Source organism: Anomalospiza imberbis, chromosome 5, assembly GCF_031753505.1.
Source record: "Anomalospiza imberbis isolate Cuckoo-Finch-1a 21T00152 chromosome 5, ASM3175350v1, whole genome shotgun sequence".
In the NCBI taxonomy this organism is placed as follows: domain Eukaryota; kingdom Metazoa; phylum Chordata; class Aves; order Passeriformes; family Viduidae; genus Anomalospiza; species Anomalospiza imberbis.
In genome coordinates, this window is record NC_089685.1 from 69,687,048 (window position 1) to 69,699,824 (window position 12,777).

At 42.5% G+C, this 12,777-nt stretch overlaps 1 protein-coding gene across 4 annotated transcripts in view; it reads right to left on the bottom strand.

The window, feature by feature from the left end:
- Positions 1-11,852, bottom strand: part of LOC137474866 (solute carrier organic anion transporter family member 1C1-like) — a 32,745-nt gene extending 20,893 nt beyond the window's left edge. The window contains exons 1-8 of one of the 4 annotated variants that reach the window (XM_068191872.1): positions 11,322-11,849; positions 7,120-7,265; positions 4,732-4,873; positions 3,779-3,911; positions 3,028-3,149; positions 2,561-2,707; positions 1,408-1,506; positions 380-625 (exon numbers count right to left, since the gene is read on the bottom strand). In XM_068191872.1, the coding sequence (XP_068047973.1) occupies positions 380-625; positions 1,408-1,506; positions 2,561-2,707; positions 3,028-3,149; positions 3,779-3,911; positions 4,732-4,873; positions 7,120-7,265; positions 11,322-11,364 (1,078 nt within the window). In that variant the 5' untranslated portion in view covers positions 11,365-11,849. Of the gene's footprint in view, positions 1-379; positions 626-1,407; positions 1,507-2,560; positions 2,708-3,027; positions 3,150-3,778; positions 3,912-4,201; positions 4,426-4,731; positions 4,874-7,119; positions 7,266-11,321 lie in introns of those variants that run through there. The other 3 variants (XM_068191873.1, XM_068191871.1, XM_068191875.1) reach the window with 3 other exon arrangements.
- Between the last annotated feature and the right edge of the window lie 925 nt (positions 11,853-12,777).

The following is a 12,777-nucleotide window of genomic DNA, read 5'->3' on the forward strand; positions in this document are numbered from 1 at the left end:
CTGATCAGATATTGCACGTGTTTTCCTAATGCATGAACTTACAGGAAAAAAATAATTAGCAAAAACCAAAGGTTGAGGTTTTTTTGAGCACAACTTCTGCAACAGTCACTACATGTGAATAAAAAAATTTTTGCAGATCTTCATGAAATGTGCTGGGCCACTATTGTAATTTTACAAATCTCAGCCATTTCTCATGCCATAGCAAGTCCAAGGAACATTGAAGAGACCTTTTTGTGTGTACTATGGAGTTGGAGAGTGAAAGGGAAAAAACATAATTCTGAGACCATTAAAATAGGGCCTCAAAGTATAAAAATTTTAAGTCCAAAAGCCTTTGAGAGGAAAAACTGAACAGTCAGGAAGAAAACTCAGGAAGATTTGCCTTTTGCCATCTCTGCAAGCTTTGCTTGCTGCCAAGAGGATGTGCCCTGGTCCTTGTTCTCCTCGATGATGAACTTGGAGTGCTCAGAAGAGGTGCTGGAGTCCTTCCTGCTCTCAGGCTTGGGGAGGTGCTTGGGCAGGAACCAGAAGGGGATGCCAGCCAGGACGCTGATCACCCCAGCTACCAGGTAGCCCAGCCACCACGCCCCCACCCACCGCACATCCTTGGGACTTATCGCGACGCTGTCTGCAGAAAGTGGAAAAGAAGCAGCAAATAAATACATCTGGAGGATATGTGCTGCTAATAAGGAAGGTGTTTTTGCAGGGACTTTCCATCCCCAGCCCCGCCAGGTTTAGCTGTGCTCTGTGTCACTGTGGGTGTTTTACAGGAGCAGCTGTGGGGACGCACTGAGGACTCGCTGATTGCTGGGGCACAGCAGCAGCCTAGCCCTGACACTGCTGTGCCACTTGCACATCCCCAGAGATGCTGCAAGCACCAGCACTTGGGGCAGTCCAGGTGGCCACTCACTTGTTCCTAGCAAGTCTGTTCTGCACAAAAACCCCAGGAAAAAAACTATTTTCCTCCTGCTTTTTTTTTTTTTTTTTTTTTTTCTTCCTGTTTTCTCAGAAGAGAGGCAATCTGGAGACTTGGTACCCCCTGACAAACCACTTTTCTAGGCAACAACAGGATATTAAAAAACCACATGCAGGATCCTGAACCTCAGCCCTGTTTCCTCCTGGCTCCCATGATCTCCCCAGAGCCTCCTTACCAAAGCTTCTCTTGGAGGCACCTGTTGCAGATCTGATGGGGCTGAGGAAGAGTCAGACCTCCGTCTTCCTCTACACCCATCCTTCTTGCCAACCTATTCTGCATGTACCGCTACACTGCTGTCATCCTTTTAATTTCATGGAGTGCCCACTCTACCCCTCCTAGCACCTCATGCCTAGAAGATAACCGGAGAGTTCTTGGCCTAAAATAGGCATTTTGGAGCCTGACTGGGTGTTTAAAGCCTGAGTGTTCTGACTTACCCAGATCTACAAAGCCAATGTCAACGTAAAGTTTGGCACACAGGGATCCCAGGAGAAAGCCAAATATTGGCCCTATAATTGCCACTGTCTGCACACAGCCTGGAATGGAAAACAGGGGATTGTTACACTCCTGAGCCAAAAAGGGCACTGCTTCTTCTGCATCTAACAGCAGATTGTGGCATGTGATGGGCAGCAGGAGATGCAGTTACACAAATTGGAATACTTCCAAGAAGAAAAAAGTCATCAATAAAATTTTCCCCACTACGATGACACTTTTTATTGTTATCCAATTTAAGAGTTACACTCAGCCAGGGGGAAAAAATGTCAGCAAACTGAATGGCCTGAACTCAATAGCAGCATCAATCTACAACTGCTAGAAATGCTTTAGCCGACGAGATTAAAGTAACTGGGGAGCAAATGCAATTTTTTTTAAAGTTAACTGGTCACTTTTAGTTGAGGTAGGCCCTGAACAGGCTGAGGAATCACTTTGCTTTGGTTTCCACTGTTAATATGTTTCAATACACCCTCAGCCAAACTTCCTCAATACTTTGAATTTGAAAAAATTCACCTGGAAATCTGGGAAGATTGAATCTTTTACAGAGAGAATCTGATTTTTTCCTGGCTGGAATCTTGTCAAGAGCAGATGCTGATGAGATAGGTGTTTTTGGTAATATTTCAGTTGAATGTGGAGCCATCAGACAATGAACACAAGAAAACAGTGATCCCAACTTCCTAAAGTTTCAGTACTATTGTTTATAATCTTTCATGAGTCTGGAGGGAATGTTTGGAGTGCCCACTGAAATTCTATTTTAAGTGCTTAAAAGAGTGCCTGTTTTTATCACTTTCCAGAGAACTGAATGTGCACAGAGGCTCAGCAGTCCACATCCAGAAGAATTAGGAAGATTAGGGTAACAGCAGGAACCCAAGGTCAAATTCTTTCACCAAATTAAGATAATGGGACTGCGCTGGTATAATTAAATGGGAACTTGGTCCCTTGAGTGTTCATGATTGTTAAATAAACTTTAATATTGGAAATTATGCAAACAAAACAATCAGGGCAAGTTAATTCAATATCATTCATTCCATTATTCAGAACGACTCAGTTTCCTCTGGGGAGAAATCCATTAGGAAAAATAAATGATATTTATTTTACCAATATATAAGGCAGTATTCTCTTCAACAGCATAATCGTCGATGTATGCAATTCCCAGGGGCTGGATAGGGGTTTCACCTATTCCACGCAAAAGGTTTCCAAGTAAAACATAGATCCACATGGAGGAGCCTGCTTCCTTTTCACACCCTGCGTGCATAACAAGAGACAGCAATGATGTGTTTGTAGTAGCAGTTTGACACTGAAAGCTCAGGGCTCCTAAAATACTCCTCTTGTGGGAGAAACAGCAGGAAAACTGTGAAACAGGTTAAGGAAGACAAATTTTTAGCATGAGCTGCCTCAATGATACTACAATTATGCTGGTTTTATAAATTTGGCACCACATCCCTTTTTAGAGAACTCTTTCACTTCCTTCTAATCAAAACTGGGATCTCCTGGCAGAACGATTTGGGGAACATTAACGACAGCAAGCACTACGAGCCCCAAGATTTAACAGAGATAATTCTCACCTGCATTTATTTTTGCTTGAGATTTCTCCAAGGCTGAGAGTGGAGTTTGGCCTTTATCCTGCAGACATGGAGAGAGGCTGACAGTCGAATTGATGGTGGAAGGGAATCTTTCATACCTGTATCTGTTTGGAAAACAAAGTTGTATTTATTCATAAGTACCAATGAGAAAAAGCAATCAGATCTGTAACTACCAGATAGGCCTAAAGCAATTAAATGCAAATTTCATCTGCATCCATATGAATCCATCTGGATCCATTGCCAGTGGTAGTTTACAGGGGATAAACAGAGCTCTATTTGTACTGCAGCTGTACATCAAAATTGACCCGTTGGTTCTTTTTGGGTCAGTGATTAATTTCAGTTTAACAGGCACTTTGCTCTACTATGATACATGAATTTAGACTAAGAGATTATCAGACACTGGTGTATCCTCTGGCTTGTACTGAGATTGTCTTCCTGAGTTTATTATTGACACTTCAACAATTCCTAAACCACATCCAAATGTGGCCAATCAAGACTGGAGACTAATAATAAAAAAAAAAAAAAGCTGATTACAACTGAAAAGAGCATGCACGTTAAATTATTTGCTCTACAGTAATAAATCTTTTCACAGAAAAAAAAAAAAAAACCTAAATTAACTAACCATATCCCCACATGCCTATTTCTATCATCATAATCAATGCCTAAATGTTGTAGGGAGCTGCCATTCAGTGCGCATAGCCCAGCTGGAAAACAGGGGTCACTTTGCACTTACCTTCCCATGAAGAACTGGGGCATTGCAATTAGGAATGTTCCAGCTGACATAATTAAGCAGCCTGCTCCAATTATTCTTGGCCTGTGAAGCTTTGCTCCAAAGTAGCTCACTAGAATTATGATTAGGAGGTTCCCTTTGAGAGTACAAAAGGAAAACTGAGTTTTACTGCTTGTGGATAAGAGATCCCCTAAAACAACAATTCACAGTATGTAGTACAGGCACTGATTTCAGGGAGACAGAGCTGATGGGGATGGCCTTTCTCCTCCTTTCCAGGCATTCCACAGGAGCCCAATGCCTTCTGTAATAGGGAAACCATAAACCTTTGGATAAAGAGCTGGAAAAGAGGAGAAAGCCTGTGCCAGCTGAAGAGAGCAAATAACCAGAAAAGCAGAAAAAGGAGGAATAAAGCTGAATTTTACACACTTAGGCTAAGTTTTCATTCCTGTGAGTAGCACAGTCCACTGAACACCCGTGAGATAAATTCAGTGATCTGAAATTGTAAGAGGCAATGACATGCTGGAAACCTAAGTGTGAGAGGGAAGGAGAGGGACAGGACAGGAAATGTAGATTACATTTGGAGGTTTGTCCTCCTGCTGCTTAATAGATCACAAAGGACAAAGACTTGTGGGGGAGGTGGATTTCTGCCCGCAGAAATCCGTGCAGGCAAATTCTCATTCAACACTGGAAATGTCTATTAGTATGAATTAGCCACGTGCTTAGCTTATCAAATAACAACTTTTTTACAATGTTTTTTAGGTCTATGCGGAATTGCTTGTATTAGCAACCTTATCCTATTGAACATAATCGTAGTGATAACCCCACTTATTTTTACTAGGTGAATCTTGCTCAGTTTTAAGTTTCAGGGAGATTCATGCAATCATTCTTCAACACAAACTGCATCACTCTTTTTTTTTTTTTTTCTGAAAATAAAAATGTGTTTCTACAGCACATACCAATTTCAAAACTTCCATCAATAACACCAACCAAAGAGGAAGGGATGTCAAATCTTCTTTCTATTTGTGTGATAGTACTTTTTAGATAACTTCCTGAGAGTGCTTTAGCAAAATAAACAAAAGACAATGCACCAAGAAATATCTGTGAGAAAAAAAGACAGTGATTAAAATTAGGCAGTACAGAAGATATATGAATTATTTTTAAACAAGTTCTGCATTCCTACATCTTCTTTTGCCAAATAGCCAAACCAATATTTCTCCTACTTCTTATAAAATGCTAGATTACTGATTTGTTCATCTCTTATGAGCAAATTGATAAAAACTGAATTGACTCTCAACCATTGCTAATTTCAGGTAGATACCAAAGCTACTGCTCTGTTGAAAGACAGAAATATGTGATTTTCTCAGGAGGGAGTATCTTACACACTAACCATATGGGTAAATGCTATGTGTGGCTGGGTGGGGAGGTGAGCTTTTGAACATTTTCAAATAGGTTACATGTTCTGTGAGATGAACAGTGGCCTGCCGGACAACTCTCTTCCAGGTTCATCCTTCCACAAGATCTCCTGCAGTCTCTAATGCATGCATTTTCCTGAGTGCACCCTGCATTTTGCACCTTCTCCCCTCCTTTTGTTTTGCAGAGACAGTTTTCTCTTAGCTATCACTGCACCTGTTTTAGCATGTTCTTCTGAATCAGGAGTGGGCTTTGGAAATTAAACTCCACCTCCATTCACAGCGCTTTGGTATGCACTTCAAAGGTACAGAATGAGCCCCTTTCCCACAAAATTCATCTGGAAGATGAGGGCTGGTCCAAAGTGCATGTGGTGGGAGTGCAGGGTCCTTAAGAGTGAACTCTGTTCCTGCAAATCTACTGCCAAAGTATGCCCTCACTGAATGCAGCCCAGTGGAGTTTATGTGCTCCACAGATACTCACACACAGTGCAATTGGTCATGGAAACCACAACTTTGCTTTCTACCTTCAGATACAGGTGGTGCTGACTCAAAATGAATACGAAAACGGACGCTTTCTGCAAAACCCAGTCCCAGAAGTTAAGAGACACGTTAAGGTTTTATTTGAATAGGAGTCTAGAACCTTGTGCTGCTCCTTAATCCTCTCTGACAATCTCAGTCCCAGTAAGCAGGTGCTCTGAGCGGTGTACTCACCTCCAGTGCAAATCTCCTCACAACATCTCATTTGACAAGGCACAGAGGCACTAACATCACTGCTGAATGCAAATTCTTGAGTTAAGGTTCAAATTATCTCTGTGTCACTTTATCCAGGGCTGGTTATCTCTCCTTCAGAAACAGTTGTGTGTAAATAAACATATACAACCCCTCTCTGGGTCTTTTTTCCTACAGCAGCACCTCTCAAAGGACTCTCCAGTACTAATATTGTCATAATATTTTACATTTCCTGTATGTTTATGCCCTTGGATTTTAAATAGCAATGTGAGAACACGTGGGTTTTTTTACAGGAAAATTGTATAGGTAAACTACAACTTGAAATGCTTCTGAATGTCTCTGGCACAATTTTTTTTACTGGGTTTGCAACTGTCCCAGGTGTACAGTGGTGGGAAGACATTGCTGATTAAGGGCTGGGACAGAAAGGTACACACGATTTCACACTCTTCTCTGGTTTGTCAGTGCTTGTAAACAGATATTTCACCACATATTTCTGGTTAATGAAGGCAATTTTAAGACATAGGAAGGTTGATAATTGGTAAAAATAACCTGTTGTATCTGCATGTTGTTTTCTTAACAGATTAGGCAAAACCTGAAGCAGACTTCTTCATGACTTAGAGATATCTTTAATGATTTCATTAGCAAGACCTAATCAGAACTCAAAAAGGGTTAGTTCACCAAAAAAAGAGAGAGGTTTTCCAAGTCCCTACAGGAATACATTAGTTATATCGGTTTGGGTTCGCAGAAGACACAACTTCTATAAAGAGAAAGAAACTGAGCTGAAATAATACTGCTTTTCAATTTCTGGGGCTAATAAACTGATTCCTGACTACTGGCTAATCTGTGACTGAAGTTTTATTCATTGAGGGGATTGGGTTATCATTGTAGCAAAAGAATCAATGATAGAATTATATTATGGTACAAAATTTATTTAATACAACTCATCTTCCATTAAAAAAAAAAAAACCATTCAAAATTTATAGACTTCAGGACAAGTATTGCTCATTTCACTGGCTGTACTGGGAGCTGGATTAATACCTGAAAGTAGATGTGTGTTTGAGTGAGGGCACAAAACAACAGAAACAAATTCATACTGACTCAGCATGACATAATCAGAACTTAAAAAGAGATCATATATTAAAAAAAAAAAAAAAAAAAAGAGATTTTCTAAGTCCCTACTGGAATATTCAAAAGCTCTTACTCTACCTTTATACCTCCACAACACGACTGTTTTTCCTTGGATGCGGATGATTCGGATTTGAATGAAGATCGGTCCACGGGCAAGACTGTGTTGTTTGAGAAAAAGTGAGTGTTTTCTTTTGATGAAATCTCCATGATGGTATCCTCTGCCTCTAAAGCAGAAAACATGGAGAACACTTTAAAAGGGCATCCTATTAGCTCAGCCTCAAAAGCTCATCATGTGACAGCAACACCCCGCTGGACTGTTTTCCCAACAACAGCAATTACCAAACTTTACAACAGAATCTGACCAGTGCACTGGATGTTTAATTATGGAAATTTGCAATCCACTTGCCTATAATAATGGAGATGAAATCATACTCAGCACACAGCCATCATTTTCCTTCTGTGGCTATCATCAATGTGATTTCGTTAAACATTTCACCAAGCATTGCCAGCAGACTGAACAAGGCTCATTACCATTTTAAATGACATTTCTGAAGTCTACATGTGAATTCATGTTTCTGGATGTGACCAGGTCTGCAGAGATTTCTCAGCGCTGATCTCCGAATTTCCCATATATCTGGGACGTGAAGTAATTAGATCAAAGGAAATCTATCCCCATTAATGAGGCACTTGAATTGTTTTAGATGGAAACATTAGCTCTAATCGTCTGATGTTAGCTAATGAGTTACACAAGAATAAAGAAGTTTAGTTCCCTTTACCATTTTACATAGAGTCTTAGGGCTCAGTGGTCAATTGTTTCAGGGAAAATGTGAGTTTGCTTCTTTGCAGGTAAATACAAAGAAGTAAAGAAAAACTAAATACTGCACTTTGAAAACAAAAGGTATCAGTAATTCTTAAATCTCTAGTTACATACTGCAGTACTTTGTTCTTAATTTCAATCTCTAAATCAGATCTGAAAATATTTATTAAATCAGCTTCTGTGTTCACTTTTAGGCAGTCCTGTGTTTTACAGACCTGCTGCCTGAAAATACGAAAAGTTCCTGTTCTCTCATGTTTGCCTGAAGAAACAGATCTTACATAAGTTAAAATATGTATGGTTTTATGTATATGTCTATACCACTGGATACATGTGTTTTCATGGCTTCCCAAACAGGCACCTAGTTTACCAGAAATACAGGTGAAAATAACAAAAGTAGATGCTAAGGTTTGCTCATAGGCTCTGTTCTTATATGAACAAGACAAAAGGACTTTGCTTGTGGCACCAAAATTTTCACCAAGATCTCTCCATCATTTAAAATAAGAGCTACAACTACATATAAGAGAAATATCTGCATTTCACACTGTCCTGACAGGAACTCCAGTTTATTTCCTTATCAACACTAAGGAGTATACAGATTTTTTTGCAATATAAAAGAATTTTTTTTGTGCTTGCTGAACACTCATTGTACCTCTTCCTGTTGTGCTTCTGATTTTCTTGATGTCTTGGGAAAATTCACACTTTTGAGCCTGAACCCCACTTTTGAACCTGTACAATGGGGAAAAACAGCTTGTACCTCACAGCACTTACATGAGGATAAATCCCTTTATGACAATCACATGAGGTGTGCTGCCATGTAAGCACATCAAATAGCCTCTACGGTAAGGTTTGAGAGGCTTTGCATATTTACAGCAATTCTGGGATGAAAAAACTCCAAAACCTGGAAAACATATGCATCACAGCTAAATGAATTGTCCTTATCTCTGAGGAAAACAACTTCCAGCTAGAGAAAGTGCAGAGGGTATCCTCCACTGCACCACACATGCAGGATTGGACAGAACACAAATAAATCGCTGTGGAGGTGTGGGGGTGGAACAGGATAAACTGATGCTTGACAGCAGCATGCAAGCTCATGTTCCACTGAGTTGAAACAAATCTCAAATGCACAGCAAATCTTAAACAACACCTAGGCTCACGTTATGGCAGTATAAAAATTGTTAACATTTATTGTCTGACTGTCAAATTGAAGAGTGCAAGGAAGGCCTGACAGCCATGCAGGCTCTACAGGTTTTAATATATCCCCAGCTGCTCTCGAGGCATGGCTTTAAGGAGGTTGGTATTTTTCAGAGCCACGTGCAGCCATGTATCTCAGAGCATCAGTCTGGCTGCCCTGACAATGCCTCTGATGGAAACTTTTAACAGAAGACAGAGTGCAGAGAAATGTGCCCAGTGGAACCACAGCCAGCTGCACTGTTAGTTTTGATCCTTCCTCTTTGGAATACACAGGACTAATTCACTGTAATCACAGATTTGCCACTCAAATACGTTTGGCACTGTTGGTGTTGTACTGGGAGTATTCCTAACAGACTGTCGATTCCAGTGGGACGTGAGGGACATCTCTGGTTTTATCCAAGGATGGCCTCAGGTTGTCACCATACCTGAGATACCATATTTCTCTGGTGACAGAGAAAATGAGGACACAGAGTGACTAAGCATTTCCTTTCCAAACATGGCAGGAATGCCAGAAAAATGTAACCACAGAATCACAGAATTGTTCAGGTTGGAAAAGACCCCTAAGATCATTGAGTTCATCTGTAGACCCAGCACTGAGAGGTCCACCACTAAACTCTGTCCATGAGTGACACTTCCACCCATTTCTTAATTACCTCCAAGGATGATGACTCAAGCACTTCCCTGGGCAGCCCGTTCCAGGGCTTGACAACCCTTTCCTGATATGCAATCTGAACCTCCCTCTCTTGTCCTATTGCTTGTTACTCAGGAGAAGAGGCTGACCCCCCCCACTACAGCCTCCTTTCAGGGAGTTGTAGAGACCCATGAGGTCTCCCCCGAGCCTCTTTTTCTCCATGGGAAACACCCCCAGCTCCCTCAGCTGCTCCTCGCAGGATTTGTGCTCCAGACCCTTCCCCAGATCCATTGCCCATCTCTGGACACATTCCGACACCTCAATGTCCTTGCAGTGAGTGGCCCAGAACTGAGCACAGGATCTGAGGTGTGGTTTCACCAGTGCTTGGTCCTGCTGGCCACACTACTGCTGTTACAGACCATGATCCCATTGGCCTGCTCCTGCACCTTTCAAGATTTTTTTCTTGAAGAGTGTCCAGTCTTTTTTGACCCCTTTGCCCCCCAGAACTGCCTCCCAAGGAACTCTGTCCACCAGTTTCCTGAACCGGCCAAAGTCTTCCACCCACAAGTCCAAAGCGGCAGATTGCTGAGCTCCCCTTCTTACTTCTCCAAGGATTAAATATCTTTTATTTCATGATCACTGTGCCCTAGACAGCCTGCAAATGCCACATCACTTGCCAGTCCTTCTCAGTTCACAGACAGGTCCAGTGGGACACCTGCCCTCATCGGCTCTGTCACCAGCGGTGCCAGGCAGTTTTCCTCCACACACAGCAGGAATCTCTTAATAAGACCTAATAAGACCTTGTAATTAGACCTCCTGGACCCCACTTCCTCTCTGCTGTGCTGTATTTCTAGCAGACTCCCACCATGACATCTGCCTTGCTGGCCTTTCCAATGACTCCCCGTACCCACAAACAGCTGTCCCTGTTGTCGCTGTCATTAAGCTCTAGAAATCAAAACACTCCCTATGTACAGGACTACCCCACTGCCTCTCCCTCTGTGCCTGTCCCTTGTGAAGAGTTTATGACCATCCACTGCAGCACTCCAGCTGTGCTTTACCACAGCTGTAACAACTGAGTAAGTCCAGGTGGGTGACACTCTGCCTGAAGGACAGCTGCTGGCTGGCCAAGCTCACACCTTGTCCCTGACTGTCTTCTGAGCCCACAGCTGAGGCTCAGACCCCTCCTTTGGTCCCTGCCTCCAGCTGCCGGTGCTGTGGGAGCCCTCTCTGGTGGCTCTGCTGTCCATCCCACCAAAAGCACGCCCGGTGGCTCACCTGTGACACAGCCTGGGTGGCAATGGCACTCACCGTCCCCAGGGCTGGCATGTGGACCTGTGCCTGATGGTCAGCTCCAGGGACAGACCTGTCCCTGAGCATGCATTCAGCAGGCTAGGACACCTCCAGAAGTGCCCTTTCACTCATCCAAAGTGCAGGCAATGAAAAAACATCCTTCCCCCCTCTGGAAACTCCTCCACCCTGCAGTAAGCCTCCTTAGCCTTGGCTGTGTGGCAGCCCACAGGCACAGGAGCTGCGCTTGCTGCGCTGAGTGGACACAGGAGGCTGTTCACCCATGAGCCCAGCTAAAAGACATCCTCTATGAAAAGTGAAGCAACAAAGAGAAGAAGAAAAGCCAAATCATACCTGGCAGCAGGAATCCCCAGAGATGGTGCCTACCAGTTTTCATAGGTAAGCTTCCTCTTCTTCTAATGCAAACCCACAATTGTGGGCACAGGCACTGGTCCCAGCTTAGAAGGGGGAAAAACTGGAGGGGAAAACCTCCTCTTGGAAATGGCCCTGTCTGTGGATCTACATCTTATACTGGAGGTAGAGAAAGGAAAAGAATGCGGGTGGGGGAACTTGTTTTGTCTCTTGTTTTGCCTGAGCATTTGCTATTTGTCTGCCCCCGTCCTCCTCCCCCACCTCCTCAGGTTTTTCTTCCTCTGTCCCCTCCTATCAATTCCAGGACACTGGGCACACCAGCAAAGCAAAGAGGCTGGGTGCCCTAGATGGGAATCATGAAGAGCATCTAAACAGCTCCCAGGGGGTATTTTTATTTGCAAGTTGCTGTAAGTTTGATGAGGCACGTGACAAAGCTTTGTGGAGAGAAAAAAAAAAAAACCAAAACTCTGATCTTATTAATTGCTTAATTCCAGGAAACAGAAGAATTCAAGGGGGAGTGGGCTTGGGAAAAAAAAACCAAAAACGGGGAGTGCGTGAGGGAAGACAGGCTGGAGGGTGACCAGGAGATTCACAAAGACTTCTTATCCAGTCCCTGGTCCTTCCTGTTATGCCCTGCTCCCCACAGTCCACAGGGCAATGTCCCTATCAGCATGGATAAAAACCCAACAAAAACAGAGGGGAAAGATCCATTAAGGGGGAGGACAGAATTGTGTGGAAGAGACAGTCAAATCCTTTGCCACAAGGAAAGGAAAGGAAAATTTTGAAGACTTCATTCCCACCCTTTTTCCTGCCACAAGGTCACAGCTGCTGAAACTTTTTTTTTTTTTTAAGTTTGGGTAAAGGTGACTAGCTCCCTCTGTAGTTTGTTGAGCTGAGAGAGGCTGTAAATTCTGTCTTCTGCTACCCTGTAGGCTTTGATTATACAAACAGAAAAAGTATTAAAGCTAAAAATTCTTCCTTTTCCCTTCTTATTCTCTCCCACCCTGTGTAATACAGCAGGTTCCCATGGCAGCTAAAACCTCACTCACACAGCCAAACACAGAGCAGGCTTCTGCTTTCCTAGATTTAGTACAAATTATTATCCTTCCCTTCATTATTTCTCCATTTTGGGTTCTTAATGTGGCTGGAATTTTCTTACACTACACGTAATTCACATTTTGTACTTTAAAGTGTCTTGTATCCTTCTTTGGTTGGAAAACTTGGAAACCTGTTTTCCCCTTTTCTAAGAGATATCAGTGTGCCTAGTAGTCCACAGTAATTAGTGATTAAGAGACTTAGTGATTATGAGATCTTTCAGCCTCTTTAAGAGAACAGCTTCCAGGCCATTTCCTTCAATTATGAGGAAAACTGAGTTTACACAATACAAGATCTGTACTAGTTTTGCCTGACCTTTAATCTTCATTGCTGACCTTGTTGC